At 35.5% G+C, this 17,987-nt stretch overlaps 1 protein-coding gene across 1 annotated transcript; it reads right to left on the bottom strand.

Moving 5' to 3' along the window:
- Positions 1-13,785: 13,785 nt before the first annotated feature.
- LOC108984645 lies at positions 13,786-14,208 on the bottom strand. The gene has a single exon (XM_018956668.1). It carries the CDS (start codon positions 14,206-14,208, stop codon positions 13,786-13,788), a length of 423 nt encoding a protein of 140 aa, XP_018812213.1.
- Positions 14,209-17,987: the final 3,779 nt, after the last annotated feature.

The raw sequence follows: 17,987 nt of genomic DNA, 5'->3' as shown, positions 1-17,987 counted from the left end.
TATATCTGATATTTATGTTAATTGTAGAATAATTTATACTGTTTTTTTTTTTTTTTTATAATACATCTAGACTCCAATAATGTAACTAATTAATTTGAACTTTTTTTTATGCAGATTGATTTGACAACTCTTTAACACGCTTTGATATTATTATAATTATTTTATTACGAAAAGTTTCCTTGTTTATATAAAATATTTCTATAAGAAGAAATATTTTCTATTCATAGTGCCTGTCCATATTTATTTAGGGTGAAGTTAATGGGTTCAATTATATAATATGTGGATAAGTTAGAGGATTAATATCTTTCTTTATGGTCGACTAGGTTCTAACTTCTAGGTATCTATTTCATTAACTCGAGGAACTTTGGCTGGACGTTGGATTAGCAAACAAGATAAAGTAGTTCGTTAATTAATGGTTTTTTTTTTTTTTTTTTTGGTTAAATTGGTATTGTGCACTTTAAAACTCGTATAAATTTTGGCTATATTGCTAATTTGGTAGTAGTGGAAATTGAGTAAATTTCGTAATGGTTGAAATATATATTTTGGGAAATACTTTATGCATATATTCATGTGATTTATCATGAGTTTTAGAAATTAAATGTGACCATGTTATTTATTTTTTAATCTATATTATGTGATATCTTTGACATAATAATTTTGTGGTATATTGATACCCTCGGGACTTGATGTCTTAGAAGATGATTACTACATCTATAAATAAATTATACAAAAATAATTTTACAAACTGACGTAATTTCATCTGATCTTTTAGATCTATTTTATTATAAAAGTAACTTTATAATCTAACGAATCACATCAAGTTATATCAATTTGTGAGATTATTTTTGTGTAATAGTTAGAGTATTTTCCATCTTAGAAACATGATATCTTTATAGTGTATTAATATTTTTCTTTTATCATATAAACTTAGATAATGTATCTGGTTAGAACATGTTCTTTACAATAAATTTATATTGCTTCCATTAATTTTTATTAAAAATTTAATAATATTCTTATAATCTATAAAATTGCCAACTGATCCCCCACCCCATTAACCCAAGAATCATTCTTCCAGCCAAATTAAGGACGACGTTCGTTCACCAGATTTCCAAGGTCTTATCTTAAACAAGAAATTAAACGTATATATGAAAAGAAGATAGTGGTCTGGCTTTTGCTTTGGTTTGTCAGTATATTACAAGAAAATTATTTATTTATAATTAATTAATTTTAATAAAATAATTATTTATAATTAAAATTAATTACAAATAATTTTTTAATTGCAAAAACTCGTTTTTTTTGTAGTCGCGTGCGCGTACTCACGTAATGGGTAGTCATGTAGAGGTTTTCCTATCAATTAAGGACTAGAAGCATTCCTGCTCACAACTGATTCAGGTCTAATTTAGTTATACATATGAGATAAAAAATTTATGAATAATAATAAGATAATTTATAAATAATAATAAAATAATTTATATTGAGTTTTATAGAATTTTGAAAAATGAGAACAAAAGAAGTTGAATAAAAAAATTATAAAATTAAAACAATATTAGAATATATATAAATTTTTCAATTTAATTTCTTTTAGATTTAAAAAAGTTGAATTAATTTTTATATTATTTTTTGAAAGTTTGGAAAAATTGTAATAATTATGTAATAATTAGATGAAAAAGTTAAAAATTTAAAATTAAAAAATATTTATATTTAAATGATATTTAGATGTTGAGATGTAATGAGATGATTTAAAAGATTTGTAAAACCAAACCATCCCAAGTAATTCACCTTTTCGATCCGAGCTGATAGAAAAGTGTGATATGTACACTGACCATAAATGATACTCTTTGGTTGCATGCTGGATTATTTATTTATTTATTCTTGGAATCAAAATATATAATTATATGATACTAAAGCCGTACTCCAACTAGTTTCCAAAAATCAATTATTTCCATAAATTAATATATTTGTATAAATTAATTAATATATTTCTCATTATAAGTACTACTTCTAGCTAGCAATGAACAATACAAAAAAAACGTATTATATATAAGTAGAATGAAACAAATATATATAAAAACTCATGATCATCTAGATCAAGTACTCTAAGGATATATATGATGATCGATCACTGACCTATCTAAAATAATCCAAAATGACCTGCATGCATATATAATATTCTAATAATATTAATATACTACGTATATGTGATCTCATATATATGTTCGTTGCGTGAATTACAATTTGATAGCATGACCCACTGGCCACTAATATCCCTAATAAAATCCCTCCTGCAGCTTGCCGCCTTGACCTCCGCGATGGATATTAAGGACCCTTCATGCACTCCTTTAACAGACTTTGTAAAATATGTGTGTGTATAATATATATATATATATATATATATATATATATATATTATAATATGCAGCCTGCTTAGAAAAATAAGTGAAAAAGCAGTAGTTCTACCAATCACTACACCTAGAGGGGGGGTGAATAAGTGTAATCCAATTTTGATAGTCTTTTAAAAAATAGAGACAAACGAACAGTTAATCAATAAATACAAACAATCAACACAATGATTTTGGTCACGAAGTGGAAACTCATTTGAAGAACTTCTTCAAAATCTAAAACCACTCCGGGTGTAAGGCATCACCTAAAATCCACTATAGAAAAAGTTTATTACAACCAATTTAAAGACACTCACAAAATCTTTGTAGTTCCTAAACTTAACTTGCAACATCACGAGTGACCCACTCGATCTCTACACGCATGTAGTGTCGGAATTCTGACCTTCTATAGCTTTCCACGAGAACCTCTCGATCTCTGCATCAACGGCAGCTCCGGAAACCTTCCGGACAGTCAACACGTCCACTTCAATGGACTTTGAATGAGATTTGATTTTGAGTGTGGTGTGGTGGATATGTGTTTGTCCAAAAGAGATTCACAAGGTGAGGAAAATGTTTCTCTCTTTGGCTCTTGAAACACTTTGAGTTTTTGCTCTATTTTTCCACACAAAAGGAAAGACCAAAAGGTTTCCTTTTATACCAATAAGGAAAGAGGCACTCAAACCTAAGAAAATTAGGTTTCCAGAACATTGGCTCGAGCGAAGTGTCAAGCGAACTTAGTTTCGCTCGAGCCAAGTGTCGAGCCAAGTCAAGCGAACTCTCTGACTTGAATGTAGCTTGAGCGAAGTGTTGAACCATGTCGAGCGAACTCTCTGACTTGAAGTTTGCTCGAGCCAAGTGTCGAGCTAAGTCAAGTGAACTCTTTGACTTGAATGTAGCTTGAGCGAAGTGTTGAACCATGTTCGAGCGAACTCTCTAAGTTGAAGTTCGCTCGAGCGAAGTGTCGAGCCATGTCGAGCAAAGTCTCTGACTTGAAGTTCGCTCGAGCGAAATGTTGAGCCACTTCGAGCGAACTCTCTGACTTGAGTTTGCCCTCCCTTTTTCACTTTGACACACTACACACTTGTTACAACACAAGTTTATATAGTTTTTCACAAGAATATGCCAATTATCTAATTTTTCCCTCAACAATAAGTCTTATCAATATTTTGTATTAAAATAGAAGCTGCCTAAACGAGAATCAACACATAGAGAACTTGAAGTACCCAAATATCAAACAAGTTGTCCATCATAATTGAGTTTTAACTTTGAGTACTATATACACATCATGTGACCACGTTTTGTCTATAAATTTTTTTTAAGAAAAATTTTCATAATTCATTCATTAGAAAAATTTACATCCATAATCGGATACATTATGAGATTTTCCCATATCAAATATGACATCATAAACTAAAATAATGCATTTGGAGCTCCACTAGCACATTCCTTTTGTGACTGGTCTAGTCTTCACTATTGTTGATACTCTTTACAGATAAACGTCCAAGAGACAACATTCTCTATCTAAACAGAGACTCAACCTCACCCTTCATTTAGATGACTCAACCTCTACAGACAAACGTCCAATAAACAAACTCTTTTTTTTATTTTAATTAACAATAAGGAAACTAACTCTTTGAATTTTTAGTAATGCCTTTCGGACTGACAAATGCCCCAGTAGCATTCATGGATTTGATAAACCGGATATTTAGGCAGTATTTGGACAAGTTTTTAGTAGTGTTCATTGTCAACACTTTGATTTACTCCTGAAGTGATGAAGAACATAGGGAACACTCGAGGATAGTGTTGAGGACCTTACAAGAATATCAGCTTTACACTAAGCTCAGCAAGTGTGAGTTCTGGCTTAGGGAGGTGAAATTTTTGGGACATGTTATTTTTAGTAAAGGTGTGGCTGTAGAACCTACCAAGATAGAAGCAGTAATGGAATGATAGAAACATACTAATACCCACGAGATATGTAGTTTTCTGGGTTTGGTAAGATATTACCAAAGATTCATCGAAGGATTTTCTAAACTATTTGATCCCTTAACGGCATTGAAAAAGAAGAATAATAAGTACGTTTGGAATGAGGAATGTGAAAGGAGCTTCTAGGAACTCAAAAAGGAGGTTAACCACAACACTTGTGTTGGCTTTATCTGAGCCTCATAAGCCGTATGTGGTTTATAGTGATGCCTCTAAGATGGGTTTAGGGTGCATATTAATGCAAGAAGAGTGAGTTGTCACTTATGCCTTGCGACAACTCAAGGATCATGAGTGGAATTACCCTACTCATGATTTGGAACTTGTCGTCGTAGTCTTTGCATTAAAAATCTGGAGACATTATCTTTATGGAGAAAAGTGTGAGATGTACACTGACCATAAAAGTCTCAAGTATCTGTTTAGTCAAAAGAACCTGAACATGAGGCAGAGAAGATGGGTTGAGATGATCAGCAATTTCCAGTGTGAGATCAAGTACCACCTTGGAAAAACCAATGTGGTAGCAGAAGCCCTTAGCCGTAAGACTCGGGCCGAAATTCAATCACTTTTGGTAGGAATGCGAGAATTGCTTATAGGAAAGACTCCAAGAGATATCAAGTTAATAGTGGTGCAGGAGATTGTACCATTAATTGATGGGAAAATTATCAAAGGACAGGGTAAAGATGATAAATTGGAGAAACTTTGGTAGAAAATTCGGAAATCCGAAGGACCACAACATTTCTCGATTGGTAAAGATGAGATGTTGTACTACAAGGATAGGAAAGTGATTCATAATGTTCCTAAATTAAAGGAAATGATTATGAAGGAAGCCCATTGCACACCATATACTGCTCATCCTGGTAGCACCCAAATGTATCGAGATTTAAAGGGACAATTTTGATGGGATGGAATAAAAAGAGATGTGGCAGAGTTTGTTGCAAAATGTTCAATTTGTCAGCTGGTAAAAGCTAAGCATCATAGTCCAGTTGGAGAGTTGCAACCATTACCGATCCTAGAATGGAAGTGGGAGGATGTGTTTATGGATTTCGTGATAGGTTTGCAAGGACATCGTCAGGGAAGAATTCGATTTGGATCATAGTTGATCAATTGACCAAAAATGCACATTTTCTACCTATTGTTAATACAGATTCGTTGGACAAGCTTTCTCGAGTTTATGTTGAGGAGATAGTCAGGCTTTATGGAGTGCCTAAGTTTATAGTATCTGACAAAGACACGTGGTTCACTTTGCGTTTCTAACAAAGTTTACAAAAGATGTTAGGCAGGAATCTAAGGTTTAGTAGTGCCTATCACCCATAAATAAAAGGATAGACAGAACGTACTATCCAGACATTGGCGGATATGTTACGTGCTTGCGTAATGGAATTAAGTGGTGATTGGGAAAGCCATTTGCCATTGATAGAATTTGCTTACAATAATAACTTTCAGGCAACAATACAGATAGCACCTTACAAAGTGTTGTATGGAAGGAAGTACCAATCCCCTCTATATTGGGATGAAGTCGGTGAAAGAAGGTTGTTAGGACCGAAATACTTGAAGGACGAACGGAAATAGGTGGGACTAATACTGGAAAGGATGAAAGCAGCCCAAAGCCGTCAAAAGAGTCATGTCGATAAATGACAGAGGAATTTAGAGTTTAATTTGGGAGATTGTGTGCATGTCAAGGTATCACCCATGAAGGGGGCCGTATGGTTCAAGAAGAAAGGAAAATTGAGTCGTAGGTATGTAGGACCGTTCGAAGTTATGGAAAGAGTTGGTGCAATGGCATATCATTTGGATCTACCAGCTGAGATGCAATGAGTGCACAATGTCTTTCATTTATCATCGTTAAAGAAGAGCTTTTGGGAAAGGCAGCTTGTTGTAATGAAAGTCAATAGTATACAACTTCAACCAAATCTATCCTATGAAGAATGGCCTGTGTAGATTGTGGATAGCAAAGATCAAGAGCTAAGGAACTGAAAAGTATCTTTAGTAAAAGTACTTTGGAACAACCAAGCTTTTCAAGAAGCGACATGGGAAAGAGAAGATTTGATGAGGACTAAATATCCTCATTTGTTTGTAACTTAGAACTTGTGTATTCGTGAATCTCATTTATGAATGATTGTTTGATTGTACCTTGATTTCTTGTATATGAATGTCTCTATGTTATTTGTAAATTCTAGTAATGATATGTGCACCTACCATACCCGTAAACAGGGCATGACTTGTAATAGGAATACCTCTCGCATCTCTGTACCGACGAGTAAGGAGGGATTGAATGATGAGTGCTCACTAGCAGCAAATGGTACGGTTCGAGCATCATCGCATTCATGTATTGGATGCAAATTTTCTAGGCAATATTTTTCTAAGGAAAGCCTTACCACATGAAGAGTGTCAACCCCCACACGATCCTTTGGTATGGAGAGTTGCAAAAAGGTTAAGTCTACTCAGACTTAACCCTGAGGCAGAATCCAGTCACACTACAGAAGCTCGAGCTTCAAGATATGAGCCTATTTCAACTTTAGATACGTCTACTGACTGTATTCGTTATCATGAAGAAGGACAACTTATTGAAGATACTGAGCTCGAGATTGAGCATAGGTTAAATGAGATGTGAGTAAACATGTATTATGATTATGACTTGGACGTGATATTCTATTTTTCGCAAGATTTGGTGACAGAAGAAGAAGGTGAAGTATTACTTCCATCATCATCTGAGGATTCTACCGCAACAAGTGCAAGAGGTACCAATGAGGATTAGTTTTCTTTCTATTAATAGATTTTTTTTGTGACTATGATATCAATTTTGAGGATGAACTCTTTTTCTAAAAGGGGAAGAATGTGACAACCAACATTTTTGCTAAGCTTTATATGCATTTTATTATATATTGTTAATTGGGGCCAAGAAAGAATGAGTAACCCATTAAGAAATTAGGTTGGAATAAAAGACATGAGAGATCTTGAGGAAGGCCCAAGCCCAAGAGGAATTCGGCCCTTGTAGTGGAATTAGGGTTTTGAAGCCCCTTAGAATTAGGGCACACACCTATCCTAGGGGATGAACCCCTTCTTGCCATGTGTCATGCATGCAAGAAGGCTTGCTTGTAAAGTGGGAATATTGTAACACTTGTCACTATGAGAGAGAGAGAGATTCTAGAAGGAAGATGAAGAGGCTATGGAAATTGGAGCCTAAGGGAAACCAAAAGGGCATGCACGACAACAATGAAGAGGAGGATTCGGTATTGCCATGTGTCATGCATGCAAATGGAAGGTGAAGAGTTTTGTCTTGGGAAAGGGCAAAATCATGCTTGGGAAGAGAAGGCCTACACACCTACGAGGATTCTAATAGAATCTTGTGGAAGACACACTTCAGATGGACGGCTAGGGCAAGGGAGTTTGTGCATTTTTGCCACCCACCATGACCAATCACACAATGTCCAAGACATTGGTAGAAGAAAGATCTCCTTGGGAAGAGATGGGCTTTTCGGCCACTACACACACACTCCTCACATGCCACATGGCACACATGCACACTTGTAGGAGATTAAGGAGGATCTTAGTTAGATGAAAAACCATTTTGCCTTAAGATTCATAGAACCAAGACACAAGATGAAGGGTAAATGGGAAAATGAGGTTTTGGTTTTGAGAGGGGAGGCACCACTTGTCCAAAAAGCTTCTTTGTGTTCCCAACACAATCCAATGATATAGAAGGGAAGAGGCTCAAGGGTTAGGTGCCAAATGGTATCTATGCAAGGAAGTTTAACTTGTACAAGAAGCCTCCTATAACATTTCTCTTGAAGCTTTCGGCCACAACATTTCTCTCTACTTTCCATCACTCTCTCCATCCAAACACCATCCACACTACTTTCACTTCTGTCAAACACCATTTTATGTGCAAGCAAAGTTAGAGGATACTTTCTAAGAAGGGAGTCACGCAAGGTAAGAAGCAAGAAGACTCTTTTTTTCCTTGGAAGCAAGTTTCGGATTACATGCTTAAATTGCCTAGATTTTTTTAAAAAAAAATAATTTAAACACTTTCTAAAATTAATTTATAAAAAAAATAAATTAAAGAACAATATAAATAAAAATGTAAAATAGATAATATTATTGTTACATTACAATACAAAACATAAATTTACAAAGATCAAAATAAATAATAATACATCAAAACTAATTAAACAAATAATAATACAGCCACACAAAACACTATAAGCATTAGTTTGTAGCTATTCAAAAATTACAAGGCGATGAGCTGCCTCTCCCAGTAATGGACCTGCTATTGCTCCAGGAACTTGTGCCTGTACAAAAGATGCAGTGGCATTCTTCTGAAAGGAAGTTTGTAGCTATTCAAAAATTATTTAAGGAGACTCTGATCACCTCTAATTATTTCTAAATATATGGGGATCAAGTCCAAAATGGGATCACTTGCAAATAAATTAAAGAATCAGAAGGTTAATAAACACCATCATTTTATTTTTATATTTTCAAGTCACATGATAAACCATCTTGAAGTTTCATAGCCACATGACTCTACACGACCCTAAAGACTTCCATAATACTATCGGAGAATAGTCAAATTTAGTACATTCTTTTCCCCCAATGATCCCCCTCCCTACCACAAAACCATCCTTTCCCCCCAATAATAACAGTGGTCTCATGCTATCAGGACCGTACTTGGCTTAGTGATCTTTCATGAGCCATCCTTTCCCTCCAATAATAACAGTGATCTTTCATGAGAAAATGTAATTGTCCTGATCAGAAAGCAACTGCATGACAACTATATAAGTTTAAGGGTGTTCAACTGGATCCGGATCCAGATCTGGTTCTACACCCCTATATAAGTTACAAAGTCAAATCTCTCCCACTTGCGAAAGCCAACAAAACATGAATCTGTAAGGTGTTTATAGCACACGTGAACTGCTTATCTTGAGGCCTTTTGTTGAATTAATAGAAGAAAATCCAGGCAGGAGATCTGGTTTCTTTTCACAACAGATTCTAAATTTAGCAAACAAAAGAATATCAAAGGTTTCTTACAATAAGCTGTATAATGCCATAACACAAAATGCATAAATGTAGCTTAATTTTCATACCGATATATAAATCAACATTATCTTAAGGACGCAGAGTGAATAAATAGAGATCATTTGTAGTTAAAAACTAATCCTTAAGCGGTACATGATAAATAGCTTGCAAATCACGGCACAATACGCATGCATTGTTACTGGCTTAAGGAATCACATTCTCACCTTTCTCTGCCATGCTGCCATCGGAAACCTGTGTTGTCTTCATGCCATAACAAAGGGAATGGTTTAACCAATGTTGTCAGTTTTCGCATCAAGAGTTGAAGTCCATATGCTTAAGTTGATGAAGTTGAAGGAAGAGGGCTACCTTAAGCAGGAAAAAAAATGTAGAGGTTAAGTTAAATGGATAAATTAGTAATATAAAATCAAAATTAACAAATAAAAGTGTTTACCTTCGATGTCAACGCCTTTTACATGCTCCTCCACCTCCCAAGAACTAAGTGGTTCACAAGTCAACCAATTTTGCATGCAGATTAGTGCTTGGACAGTCTCAGGTACTAATTTGCTTCAGTATGGGTCTATTACACGTCCGCCGATGCTGAATGCGGACTCGGATGCGACGGTGTAAATGGGGATGACCAATACATCACGTACGATCTCCGCAAGGATGGAATATCTAAATGAGTTCTTCCACCAATCCAAAATATCAAACTTGAGTACTTTTGGTTCAATCACATCCAACAAATATCTATCTATGTCCATGCTAAGTACCAAATTGTTTTGCTTATCAAGATATTGATCTAGAGCTGTATCAAAATCTTCACAGTCTGGGTCATCACCAATAATACTTGAGGAACTTCTATGGTCCATATTTGATCTTTCACTAGCTAGCTCATGAAACTTGTGGTACTGCTCAATCAAACGATTCATGAGCAATCTTATGTTGGCCTCAATTCTATTTCTGCATTCATCTCCTTTGCACATTTTTAACCAATATGACAAGGCTGTAATCTTATATCGAGGGTCAAGGACAAAAGCTACATAAACAATCATGTTCATCCTATCTATATTCTCCCAATATTTATCAAACTTAAGTTTCATAGTAGACATCATCCTCATCAACATACCTTTCTCATTCTGACCGATGCTGTTCAAAGTGTTCTCAATTGTACAAATTTGTTGAAATAACATATTAGAGGTCACATACAATGAGCTGGAGATTTTCAAAGTGGCATTATAGAAAACTTTTAGAAACTTAATAAAAATACAAGCCATTTGTCAATCTTCAAACGGAGCCAAAAGTTGACTCCTTCACTCCCATTAGCACAAAAACTCTTTCGTAATTTTTAGCAACACTAAGTATTAGGTATGTTGAGTTTCATCTAGTAGTAACATCTAGACACACCATTTTTCCACACACAATGTTAAGCTCATTTGCACATATTTTAAACATATCAAACCTTGTTAGTGAGGACCTCACAAATCTTATTGCTTCTCTAATCTTATTTACACATCATATATAATTTTTAAATCATCACATACAATGAGGTTTAAAAATATGTGTAGCACATCGCATATGTACCAACTCGTCTCCCAAACCTATGAACTCCTTATCTCTTATGTTTCTCCTTACATGATCAATAGCGACATCATTGTAGGAGGCATTATTCACAGTGATCTTACAAAGGCGGTTAATCTCTCAATCCATCAAACAAGACTCTAATATCCAAGCAATGGTCTCACCCCTATGATTAGGAATCTTGAAAAACATTATGATTTTCTTGTGTAATACCCAACTTTGATCAATATAATAGCACGTCACACAAATATAATTATTGTTTTGCACCGATATCCATATATCGATGGTAAAAAAAACTCTTTGACTGTTCAACAAAGCCTTCAACCTTTGCTTTTCCTCCTTGTATAAATCCATATACTCTTTTTGGAATGTGGTTCAGGATGACAAGGTGTGTCTAAACAATTGCTGGATATTCTATAACCTTGAATGGCAATTCACACTGGATAAACAAATTGGAAATCATCGCCTTTAGTTTTTCACGATTGTATTGTCCTAACACTTGAGGACTAGATCCTTTACCATCCATCCTAGCTCAAGTATGTGATGGTGATTTATCATTCTCATGATTTTTATTCTCTCTAATGGGAGAGTTCGGACATGCATATCTCAGGTGGTGTGACATTGATGAAGCACCATTTTTATAATGGCATCCATAAATCTTGAAGTAATGATTGCATTGAGTTTTAGGTGCAATGAGATCAATAGGTTCAACTCTTGTAAAATGATCCTATACGTGAAATTGGTTGGTAGCTTCTTTTTGACTTTGGGGGGAGAGATGGTGTGGAGTTTGGGGTATTCATAGAGGAACGCACTAAAGGACTATTATTTTCCTTCATGTCTAATGAAATAGGCACTGAACTACCAACACTACTACTAAAACTATATTACATCTGTTTTAAACATAAGGAAAAAAAAGAAATATAATAAAAATTAAATCAACAGCTAACATAATCAAGGTTATTTATGAACATATTGCAACTAGAATAAGAAGCTGAAGAAACAGCCTCCGTTGAAGGCAATTAAAACAAGGATGGAAACCAAAGTGGTTCAGTGAATGGAAAAGCGAAAACAACTTTGAAATGCAAATTCCATGTCTGGTGTCCAATTCTGAATAAGAAAGACCAGTACACACGGAAAGCAATCGCAAAAAAAAAAAATTAGAAGAAGAAGAAGAAGAAGAAGAAACCTACAAGGGGAGTGATTTGAAGTTTCTAGGTCCACCAACAAAAAGCAGAATCAAATCTTGTGTGTGGAGATAAGCATGTTGGGGGAGAAAATGCAATGTTAAAGGCATTTTCACAACATTAAAAACTTGGGAGGATATAAAATCAGAGTGTATGAAGGAAGTAGAAGTGTAACCGGTCTAGTCTGGTCTGGTCTGGTTTTGGGCAAAATTTAATATCGAACCGGTATGTACCGGTTTTACATTTTCAAAAACCGATTACGCACTAGTTATCCCCCTAAACCAATACTTTCGGTTTTACCAGTTCCGGTCCGGTTCAGTTTGATTTTCTAGTTTTAATAAAATCCAAATTTGTAAAAAAAAAAAAATATATCTTTTTATAAAAAAAAAAAAAAAAAGCTGCTTTAAAAAAATATGTTTTGTACTTTTATTCAAAAATCTGTTAGTATTACAAACAATCAGAAAAATATTATATCCAAATTCATTTAGGAAAAAGATTAAAAATAAAGAAGCGTATAGATAGATTTATGCAATCGGTAATAAATCCTAGGCTTTTACATGCAGGGCATGATAGACAACAAATTAATCGATAGATTAATCAAAAGTATAACATAGTTATAAGCCAGTTACGTACAAAATGAAGATATATAGATTGGATTAGAGGGTCCTTTCATTTATACATGGGTTGTTTTTTATGCAACTACTTGAATTTGCTAGTTATGTTAAATTATAAGAAAACATATTGCATCATATCAACAATCACACCTTAGCTTTGCTAGTTATTTCAACTCCAGGAAAATACTTGAGCCTACAGGACTGTGAGACGGTCAATTAACACAGACGAAAGTATTATATTCTTTCTAATTCCTCTTAAAGTTAAAGTTATCTAAATTGTCATTATTAAGTATCAATATCATATTTGGTGACTTTATCAATTTCAGTTTATTTTTAAATTAATTTATGATAAAATGTTATTAATATATATATATATATAAATATTATGGTTAAAGCACATGATCATCAATTAGATTTCCATGTTTAAGATTAAACTTTTATTTTATAAATTATAATAATATTATATTTTATATAATTATATTTTATATTATTATATATATCATATATAAAAAATATATTATGTATAAAAAAAATATAATATATAATATTTTAAAAAATAACTTAAAATACATATTAAATAGAACTAGTCTAGTCTGGTGTGGTCCGAGCCTAAAAAGCCTAGAACTGGGATTCTGGCCCATTTTTTTATTATTGAAACCGGTTCCGAACTGATTTAACAGGTTTGGACCGGTCCAATCCAGTTTTCTAAATTTTTTTTATACCCCTGAAAGGAAGTAAAGAATCTAAATAAAGGACAAGCAAGTTCGACCTTATTGTGCATTTTTATTTATTTATATAGTTAAAACTTATTGTGTTTTGAAGCTTGTGCAAAGTACCTTTTTTATTCATTCATTGAGATCACCATTAAAAAAAAAAAAAAAACCCGACCTCTCAATATATAGACCATGATCGAAGCAAGACGTATATAGTCAATTCTTGCTTTTTTCTTTTATTTTTATTGGAAATTAACAAGGTAAGCAGATAAAAGATGGCAATAATATATATTTTTTTTAAAATAACCTTAGAAACTTTCCATACAAATTACGTGTTACAATTTGTATCATCAAGAAGGCATCCCACAATGAAGTCCGGGACCTCTTCTATCCAAACTAGTTCTTCTCCTATCTCTAAAGCTTTATTTGCTAAAGTATGAGCTACTGTGTTCTTTTTCCTACTAACAAATTGAATAAACCAATGTGTCATATTTCTGAAATGAAACTTAACATCTTCAATGATAGAACTATAGTCAAGAACAACTTCTTCCTCACTTAGAACAGCCTCAACAACTTCCTTTGCATTGCCCTCAAAGATAGCTTCTTGAATATTGAGTTCTGAGCACAATTCACTTGCTTTCCTCAAGACCAAACTCTCTGCAACAACTGCATTTACCACATTATTCTTTAGATCACACTCAGCTACCAAAGCCTTTCCTTCTTCATCTCTTATAATGATACCAATCCTCATTCTTTTTTTTTTTTTTTTACATCCAAGGAGGCATCCCAATTAACCTTAACAAAACCCCTTTCTGGTTTCTCCCCAAGTCTCCAGTGATTGTTTTGTCTTATTCTACCTGCTTTGATGAGCTTGAGCCTATACCTCTTGAAATTCTTGCAAGGTTGCTCTCGTGGCAATGAATGAATTGTTGGGGCAATCCAATCTCTTTTCGAAGATCCATTCATTCATCCTAAGCCAGACCTTCCTTAGCAACACAGCCACCTCTTCTAGCTAGTTCTTGTTGAGTCTACATCTAAGTTGCTCCCAAAGTTCCAGGAAATCCACCTCTGATCTAGTCCATTTCTTGACATAGCTTGCATCATTTCCCCATAAATCATTTGTTGCAAGACACTCCCATAGAACATGTATAAGAGTCTTTTCTTCTGCACTGCACATAGGGCATCTTTTGTCAATTGTTATCTTTCTTTTGTATAGGTTTACTTTTGTTGGCAACAAATTGCTTGCAGCTTTCCATAAGAAAAGCTTTGTCACACCTGGTACCTCAAGGTCCCAAATGTTCTTCCAAATGTCACATACTTTCTTCTCTGATGAACTCTCTCCTTTGCTTGTTTCTTTTAATTACAAGTGCAAAAAGTATGCACTTCTAACTATAAACAGACCCTTCTTAGCTGGCCTCCAAAAGATCCTATCCTTTACTCTACCTCTGCTAAAGGCATACAAAGAGTCTATTCAGCTTCTTCCTCCGAGAATATGGTTCTTATTATTGATTCATCTCACTCTCCCTTCTACCTGTCAATCAAATCTGCAACTTTGACATCCTTCTGCAGTAGAGACATTGGGGACCAAACATCAAAGGAAGTGGGTCTAGGCAACCATTTAGATCCCCATATATTAATCTCCTTCCCATCCCCCACTTTCCACCTAAGTCTTTCTCTCAAGAGGTCCCTTGCAGACCATATGCTCCTCCATACCAGAGAGGGTTCAGTACCCAGCTTAGCATCCAGAAAATTCTCAAGTCTGAAGTACTTTTCTTTGAGTAACACTACTGCCAAGGACAGTGGATATTTGAGTATCCTTCATCCTTGTTTAGCAAGGAGTGTGACATTAAAGCTCTCCAAGTCCCTAAACCCCATTCCCCCTCTACATTTCTGTATACTCATGTTTTCCCATTTCCTCCATACCATCCCTCTCCCCTCCTACTGACCTCCCCACCAGAACTTAGAGAGTATAACGTTGATTTCCTTGCACAATTTAATAGGGAGTTTAAAAAATCCCATAGTGAAAGTTGGAATAGACTGTAGAACAGCCTTGATAAGCACTTCTTTTCTAGGTTTAGACAAGAAGGTATTTTTCCAACTAGAAATTTTCTGCCACGTCTTTTCCTTGAGGTTTCTGAAGGTGTTGAACCTTGATCTCCCTACCATAGCAGGGAGTCCAAGGTATTTTTCATAAGTGCCACATACAAAAGAATTTCCAGCTTTCTTGATGGCCTGCTTGTCAGACAACTGAGTATTATTGCTAAAAAAACCAGAAGTTTTTCCTTTATTAAGGAACTGTCCAGAGGCCTTTTCATAAACCAGTAGAAGTTTTTGGATTTTCCTCCATTCTCCAGTATTTGCTCTTCCAAATAATATACAATCATCTCTTGTGAGACAAGGATATTCCTCCTTGAGCCACTTGCACCCCTCTTATGAGCTTGCTCTTCTCATACTGACCAAGTAAACTGCTCAGTCCCTCAGCACAGACAATGAATAAGTAAGGTGACAAAGGGTTACCTTATCTTAAACCTCTCGATGGCAAAAATTTATGGCCAGGTACCCCATTGATCAAAACTGAGTATGAAACAGATTTAACACATTTCATTACCAAATCTATCTACTATTTGCAGAACCCAAGTTTAGTCAAAATAGTCTCCAAAAAGTCCCACTCCACATGGTCAAAGGCCTTAGACATGTCTAACTTCATGGCCATACTTCCTATTTTCCCTTTCTTTCTACTCTTCATAGAATGCAATAACTAGTAGGCAACCATGACATTGTCATTAATAAGTATCCTCTCTTTTCTCTCTAAAAAGAGGTGGAGTGGTGAGTTTAGTGAGTGGAACGTGGGAGGCGATTATAATGGTAGGAAATGAATTTTGGAGGTGGTCCCCGCAGTGAGAGGAAGGTTGCTCTGGCTGACAACTGCCATCAGGTGTCAGAGGAGGACAAAAACCCCGACGGAAGGAGTGAAAATCAACCAGGTGACTACATTTCAGTGGAAACTCTAGTGCCTGTTACGGAGGAATGGAGGATTTGGAGGAAAAATGGAAGGAGTTGAGGCTGCTTGATGAGGAAAGAAAGGAGATCGAGATTGATGATGATGATGTACCAGAGGAGCTGAGAAGGAAGGAACAGAGGTCTCTAATGGCGAAACTCTTTTCGGCAAGGTTGATCAACAAGGAAATGCTGGAAACCACATTAGGGAAAATTTGGAGAATCAGTAAGGAGGCTGTGTTTACTGAGGTGAGTCCAAATTTTTTTGCTATTGTGTTTGATAATATTACTGACAAACAAAGAGTCTGGTCGGGAAGACCATGGTTGTTTGACAACCAGCTGCTGGTCCTAAAAGAGTTTTAGGGGAACACTTCTCTCAAACAAATTGAGTTTCACTCAGAGAGCTTTTGGGTGAAATTTCACAACTTACCACTGTCATGCATGACAGAAAAGAGAGGGAAGCAAATAAGGGATACGGAGGGAAAGGTGGAGAAGGTAGATGTGCAGGAAGATTGAAGTGGATGGGGGAAATTTTTGAGAGTTCAAATCCACATGGATATAACTCATCCCTTGGCTAGAGGAAGAACGCTCACAATTAAGGGAAACAATGTCTGGGTTCCCTTTAGCTATGAGAAAATGCCAAGAATATGCTTCTTGTGTGGATGCATTTACCATGGTATTTCTAGATGCAATGGGGAGGGGAACTCGAGAGGAGAAGGAAACCAGTATGGCCAATGGATGAGGGTAGCACAATCTCAAATTAAAGGCTGCTTAACAATGGTCATAGGAGTAATGAAGAAGGAAGTATATGGAGAAGTGAAAAAGAAAACTTAACTCAAAATGGCGTAAAAGGGAGGGAAACAGTAGAAGAGAGCATGAGGGAAAAGGAAAGTAATGAGGAAGAGACATGAGTGAGTGAAACAAGCCTAGAGAGTGAAAATGGGGTGAGTAAACAATCAAACAAAGGAGGGGAGTTAGTGGGGGACAGCTTCTTAGAGGCAGGATGGATTAAACAAGTTGAACTTATTGATAAGGGAGACAAAAACTTGCAGGAAGTTGAAGTACAATTCGAGTCTATGGTGGGGGAGGAAATCCCTAAGGAAGAAGACACCTTGGTGGTGAATTGGGAGGTAGTCAAGATGAGGGTTTGGAAAAGGAGGGCTCGAGCTAAACACAAACCAAAAGGGGCAGATTCAATAAAGAAAACACAAAAGAAAAGGGCTAGAGCTTTGATGGAAGGAATGGGTGGTGACAAGCTAGGCAAGAGAAGGAAAGGGTATGGGTTGGTGGATAAAACTACTGAAGTGGCAGAGGCTATGATGCAGTCCCACCAATTATCATGAAACTCTTGAGTTGGAACTGCCGAGGGTTAGGGAACCCTCAGATAGTTCAAGATCTCTGCTCTATGGTAGAGAAGTCAAAACCCAGTATAGTTTTCATCATGGAAACTAAACTTAATAATAAGAAATGTGATAGAATAAGTAGAAGACTAAGGTGTGATGGATGTTTTGGAGTAGATGCAATTGGAGAAAG

This window comes from Juglans regia, chromosome 8, assembly GCF_001411555.2.
Source record: "Juglans regia cultivar Chandler chromosome 8, Walnut 2.0, whole genome shotgun sequence".
Classification (NCBI taxonomy): domain Eukaryota; kingdom Viridiplantae; phylum Streptophyta; class Magnoliopsida; order Fagales; family Juglandaceae; genus Juglans; species Juglans regia.
The sequence above is the reverse complement of the archived record's forward strand: the minus strand, read 5'-3'. Positions and strand labels throughout refer to the sequence as shown.

Bases quoted from the DNA above. Each gene is read 5' to 3' on its own strand.
- LOC108984645 (XM_018956668.1), bottom strand. From the start codon at position 14,208: ATGAGGATTGGTATCATTATAAGAGATGAAGAAGGAAAGGCTTTGGTA.